Genomic DNA, 6,928 nt, shown 5'->3' on the forward strand with positions numbered 1-6,928 from the left:
AAAAATTTCATATCAACAAAATGCAAAACAGCAAAACCAATAAAATTCTACAGTCGTATTCTTGTTTGAGAGAATGAGAGTGGAAGATCCAGCTCCACCAAAATAAAAGTAACAGATCATTGATTGCTAATCACTTCCAGTATTTTCCTCTGGTAACTGATAACTGCCCAGTCTTTTACAGAAGCTCAGCTCTACCATTTAGCAGTCATTTTCTGGTGTCATGTGGCCTGTTGGATCATTTCTCAGAGTGCCGACTGACTTCACTCTCAAACCAAATAAATTAATTACACACGCAATGTAACAAAATGCCATCACACATAGAAACTAGATCCTATTACTGGCTGGTTATTTGCTATATAAAGCAGCCAACAGGCTCGCAGTGACCTTCCCTTTTAGTCTGTTACTATAAAAAATAGCTTTGGGACTAGAAACGACTCTCTCTTGAGAATCCTACATTGGTCTGGTCCAAGTCATTTCAGTATGGACCATTTGATCTGCTCCTTGGCCGACTGCAGAACCTGGAAAACAGACAGAAATAATCAGAATATGTATTAATAGAAGAAAAATACATATGTAGCTAAATGTAGTGTAATATCATGAAGAAAACACCATTAAATATGAAGTATAATACAGTAAACTATAATCTACAGAAGCATTTTTAAACAAATACGTCTGATTGTTGTGCTTATGTTAATATAAGTACCGGGCATCAAAACACTTGTGCACAGGCAGAAAAACTAAATGAAATTATTCTTTTTAGTTTTTCAAGTTTAGATGTTTATTTAAGACCTAAACTTTGAAGACCTGAGCAAACGCTATATTCACAGAGTCTGCACTCTTTGATAAACAGCTTTGTCCTGCATTAGTAAAGTAGAGTTTAAACAGCCAAATGGCTAATAGAACAATGGTCAAGCATCAGGGGAAGAAAATACTACATTTTTCCAAAAAAAGGTCTATTATGTATCATTGGTAGAAATGAAATAGACATAACACAGACAGAGAATTACTTTATAAGTTCTTAAAAATATCAGGAAAACTCTTCTTTAATGCAATAGCCACAGGAAATAATCCAAATTCATCCAATTCACTTGTTTTACACAAATCTCCTGCAGCTATTGTATTCAATATTTGTGTTCATTGTACAGTTTATCAGTTGTTCTGTGCTGTTAGTGTTATAAATCTAATGTAAAATGAAATATCCATAAAATATGTGACTTAGTCAGTTAATAGAAAAGGAGTTGCGTCAGGAAAAAGGTTGGGAACCACTGCTCTATAGTGCATAACTATAAAAGAGTTTGTACTTTATACAGGAGCTGAGTTACACTGTGGGGTTCAATGGGCCTCCTCCATAGGTTAGAATACATTACATAACTCATAATAACTCATGAACTGTGCATGTCATCATAATGACCTTATGTATTCTGCCCTACAAAGCATAACCGCAGTAACTACGCTAACAGTGAAACTGAGAGAAATGGCTTTAAAGTTTTGGTTTTAGGTTGGATTTTGTAGTTACTACAATTTTTACATCACGTTTTCTCTAAGATGGAGCAAGACTAAACTTTGAAAATTTGTCACAAGATAAAACAGGCATGTAAAAGTTCATTTTCAGTCATAACTCAATTTTGACCAAAATCGTAGTTACTGCGGTTTTGCTTGGTAGGGCAGTATTGTACAGTTGGTCAGTGTGGAACAGTGAATGGAGTCTGTACTGCACACACATTGAACTGTCACAAATACAAGTGTGCTCAGGGGGACACCAGTGCATTATATAACTCATGAACCGTACATATCATCATTAACAACAGGCAGGGTTAGGACTTAACAAACTAGTTCCAAATAGTTAAAAGTCACTAAAGTCACCACATTGGCAACACTCTCTGATTTTGTGTGTGTAAGCGTGCGTGTGACGTAGCCTAGAGCTTGTGCTACCTCACATTTTTCAGACAATTCAAATGACATGTATTCCATGATGTATAAAAGTAACCATTTCATTTGTAATAACAACTTTCTCTACTGTCCCAGAATTGTCTCAGACACTGTATGTTTGTGTCCCAGGTGCAATTTTTATTAACCCCAGGACAACGAGGACATTCTTAATTTCGAGTGCTGACAACAGGGATATTTATCGCCTGAAAATGTTCCTTGTATCACATACCATAAAACACAGGCCTACATGCGCTGTAATTGATTACTATGTTTTACTACTACTACTATTACTTACTATTAAATTACTATTAATTATTGTGAAATGTTGAAAGGAACTATTAATTAAAGATGCTCATTAAAATCTAAAATCTATTTTTCCACTTTTAACTGCTGAATTCTTTTATCTTAGTAGCCTGAGTTAAATAAAGTTTCATCTTTTTTTTCAGAACCAGTGGTTCTCACACTGGGTTAAATATAAGACAAGTGTGTTCTGGTGTGAGCAGGGATATCAAGATTCAGGTAAAATACAAGATGAATAGACTTTTGAAAGGAAAAAAAGCCAATGGTCAGTGAGGAAACGTTACTAAAATCTGCCACATGACGAAGACTCCCTGTAGCTGAAGAGCCTTGTGGAGTTTTTGGGACTATTTGTACTTTTTCTCTGTTCCTCTCAGTCTTTTGGTGAACAAGCTTCCACTGTTTGTGTCCTCCTCATCTAGACTTGTTGTTCCTCATATTTAACAGCAGGGGGCACATGGAACTAAGGTAACATTCACTGCAGTGTGGGATCCTGGGAAATGCAGTCACATCCGGCCCTTACAGTGTTCTACTGCTGCTTTCATCTATATAACAGGTTTATACAGTGTTGTAGTGTAACGTATTGCTTGCTACAGTGTGCATACTCTACATATGGAGGCATTTGTTACAACTTTATATGTTGAAGTGTTAGGCAGTTCTATGTAATTGTTGTTATACTACTGTATACTGTACTGTACAGTAGCATAGCTTTTACCTCTGTGAACTATGCATTTAGTGAGGATGGACCTTGATTTTGAATTTATTTCAGAAAACTGAACTTCAACAATTAAATGCCACATACACACTAATGTAATAATAATAATAATAATAATAATAATTCAATTAGATATAACAGTATTAATCGACTTATCAACTAAAACATTATTTGCCTAGTTTGATAATCAATTAGTCATTTTGAGTCTATTTTGACAGAATGTCTAATAATAATACATACTTTTAGCAAAATGAAATTTTTAGTGCAGGACTTAACTTGTAATGGAGTATATTTTGCAGCATTGCTACTTTACTTACTTTTAGGATCTGAATCCACCTCTGATCAACAACCCCCTAGTTTTTATTCTTGTTGACAAGATTTAATAATGTGCCTCGGTCTGTATGTGTCATAAATGTAGCCGTGTACTCTTGATCATCTACTAGTATTTATACTCATTCATTTCATACCCCTGCATACATCTTAATGAATGGACATTTTTTTTCCCAATTTGGCTAGTGCTTCTATAAAGGTGTGGTGAAATTTTAGGGAAGAGGCACTGCCTTCAAGACTAAAGTCAGGGAACAAAAGACTGTCCTCAATAAACACCACAGATTACATGAAAGACTAACATGCGAGGCTGCTGCCTTGCTATGGAAGGTGTACACTGATACCTAAAATAGTAAGAGATGTGTAAGTATATGTAATCCCCCTGCCCAGATGAAAAACCTTGCATATAGACAGCACTGAGACTGTAGCATTATGGTATATGATACAATACGATACAACAGATTACACGGTCCCTAAGGAGACACTGTGTTTTAGTCTAGCAGAGATTCACAACCTTCTCTCAACCTTGGGGTCCTGATGTCCAAACTGGCAAATTTCAAGCTATTGTTTAAATTAGAAAATTAGGTAATATAAATAAGGATACAAATCCCTCGTTATCTCGTTTTGTGTGATATGTGCCTACATAAACATGGACGAAATTAAATTCTAAATCAATTTCCCCGACCTTTAAAAAGTTCTAAAACTTCCAGAGGTCCAGTATTGAATAAAAGAACACTGACTATCCAGCCTGGTGTTATTATAAGCCCATGGTGTTGGTTGGCAGTCTCAAAACAATCTGAGGCACTGATTATAAATATAAAAATCCTTTATTCAATCATAAATAAATAAAATAAATCCATTCATCCGAGTGGGTGGAGGTACCCTAATGAAAACCCTCGAAACACGTTGGTTTATCCATGATTAAATAACTAAATAAATAAATAAATGAATATATATTTAACACCACGGACTCTGATTAACACAAAGCTGGACAGTAGTTGTTTCATTTTTACTCGACTACTTACCTTAGCCTTTAAGAGCTACTGATTCTCTACTTTAACCATTACCAACATTTCGTTTTTGACCCAGTGAACCTTTTTTTCAGTGTTATGGAAGAGTAGGCTGGTGTGGCAGCGTGCAGTATGCAGTGTTACAATAGAATAAGCTTTGTAGTGCAGTGTAGGGCTTTTGTGACGTTAGCAGAGACTTACGTTAGTGGTGAGAGCCAGTTTCTCTGTTATGTGCTGTCAGGGTTGAAGCAACAGAAAGAAGAGCTTAGAGCATGAGTACACACATGCAAACACTCTTCTCTACAAGCAAGCAAGCACAGAAACATGTCCGTGCACATGTTCATTCCTGCACACAAGCAGGGAGTCAGAAGGAAGCACATCAGAAAAACAGTAATGACTGCAATAAAAAACTGTTTTAGTGATGGAATGCTATTAGAATAGATCAAATCTTTATGGCAAAAGAGCTCTCTGATCAGCGCCGCAGTTTTACATCTGTCCAGTACTTAGTGAGCCACAGTGCTTTAATCCAGCTATCCATTTATTTATCCATCAATCCGTTCATTCACAGGTGAGCCTGTTAGTGCTGTCCCATTCTTTTGAGATGAAGCCAAGCTAGCTGCTATCTCAGCATGCATGGTGAGCTAAAGCGTTAGCATGCATCCGGTGAATCTGCAGAAAGATGTCAAACTGCTACCAATCATTCCGTCAGAGAACAACCAGCCTTCTGCCATGAAGAGTGTAGGAGTTAAGCTCTGTTATACTACAAGCTAATGCTTCCAGAGAGAAGCAGTTGCGAGGTTTACATGCTAATAACAGTATAGAAATGAGGTCGGCATGCAGTGTTTGCAGCCGGCACTGTGTGTCTGTATGAGTGGCTGAGTATTCGTGTGTATGTATAACCATATCTGCACGTATCTGGGAGTGTATGTTTGTGTTATTTTCATGCAGTACACCCATTTAGTCTGTTCCATTTCTGCTTCTGTCTTAACTTCCTGTCCACATTGCCAGGATTAAAGGAATAGTTCGACATTTTGGCCAGTTAGCTTAGTTTAACATAAAGACTGGAAACAGGGGGAAACAGCTAGCCTGGCTCTGTCCAAAGGTAAATAAATCTGACTGTCTAAAGCACCTTTCACATTGGACTAAAAAAACAACTAACACCCACTAACATCTGGCTTTTGTCTTGTGAATAAGGGTACAATCGAAATTCATTACTCTGCAGTAGTTCTGGGTATTTATCTGCTACAGCTCCAATCGGCTGTGATGGCAAAATTATACCCTTTTCCCGGCTTGAAGTTCCGGACGTTGGCGTGCAAATAACCAGGAACATTATTTATTCTTTTTTACAATCTATGGGAACAACCAGCAATGGCACACTGTAAAAAAAAAAACAATAAAAAAAAAAAACAATATGGCTGCTGTGACAGACCTTTACTGTAAAAAATATGGTAGAACTTCGTCTACTATTATGGTAAAAAGATATAAGTAATGTTGTTTTTAACCTTTAATCTATATTTTACCATATAAATACAAGTTTTAACCATCAAAAGAAGGTGGATTTTGTTACCTTGGAAAGAAATATTGGACAGAGCCAGGCTAGCTGTTTTCTCCAGCTGTTAAGCTAACCAGGTGCTGGCTGTAGCTTCATGTTTACTGTACAGACATGAGAATCTAAGCTTATTAAGCTTATTTTCCAAAATGGCAAACTTAAAAAAAGACAATCTAAAGAAAGATCAATTCTGGCATTGTAAGGGAACACTGATCTGGTCAGTAGTTAATGTTTGTCACACTGCATGTCAGCCATAAACATTGTGTGTTACTTTGTAAAATTGGTCAAATATTTGCTAAAATGCCTGAGCAAGGTGATCACAAACTGCAGACACAGCACATTCCCCTTTCTGGCATAGACAGCAAGATAAAGGACAAAATATTGCAGCAGGCATTGTTGCAGGGAAACACAAGGTGCACAAAGTATTGCCATCTACCATATTAGTGTGTATCTGCATGTGTACATAACTGCACTACAGCATATATGTAACGTGAATCTATTTATAGACATGTGTGTATTAAGTGTATGTGTGTGTTACCTGGGCCACGCTTTGTTCAGATAATGGATTTTCATCCGCCTGTAAGAAAAAAAGACATTATTAAAGACATCAATGGGTGTACAAGAGAAAGATGCAAAACTTATGCTAAATACTTGATACACACACACACACACAATACAAAAGCAAAGCACTGCACACACCACCAGATCTGTAGAAACACCATTACATACTGTGGATCAGTGACATTCAAAGCATGTTGGTTAACAGCTCAGCCAATCACAACTCATTAGAGTTTATAGCTAGGCTCATGGTGTGGCTCTAAGGTCGACAATGTTGTTAAAATAACTCGACAACTATTGGAGGGGTTGCCTTGACATTTTGCATATGGTCCTCAGAGGATCACCAAAAGTAATGTTGCTTCATCCTCTAACTTTTCCTCAAGTGACACCAGCAGATCAAGATTTTAATACAGGGGTGTTGCGATATACCGTTATTCACAATAACTCTGGTATTTAAAGTCCCCCTCCACTCAATAATATGTTTTCTTCTTGTACCTACAGTGCGCTGTTTGATCTTCACTGTGCAGAATGCTGTATGTGCAG

The 6,928-nt window shown here is 37.0% G+C and overlaps 1 protein-coding gene across 3 annotated transcripts in view; it reads right to left on the minus strand.

Annotated features, from left to right (window-relative positions):
• Positions 1-250: 250 nt before the first annotated feature.
• copz2 (COPI coat complex subunit zeta 2) overlaps positions 251-6,928 on the minus strand; it is a 19,592-nt gene continuing 12,914 nt past the window's right edge. For 2 of the 3 annotated variants that reach the window (XR_004796461.1, XM_035654359.1), the window contains 2 exons: positions 6,366-6,404; positions 251-518 (listed from right to left, as the gene is read on the minus strand). Coding sequence is in view for 2 of the 3 variants with exons in the window: in XM_035654359.1 (XP_035510252.1) it covers positions 471-518; positions 6,366-6,404 (87 nt within the window). In the remaining variant the exon portion in view is untranslated. The other variant, XM_035654360.1, reaches the window with a different exon arrangement.

Source organism: Morone saxatilis, unplaced genomic scaffold (genome assembly GCF_004916995.1).
Source record: "Morone saxatilis isolate NCDOM2014 unplaced genomic scaffold, NCSU_SB_2.0 Contig14, whole genome shotgun sequence".
NCBI lineage: Eukaryota > Metazoa > Chordata > Actinopteri > Moronidae > Morone > Morone saxatilis.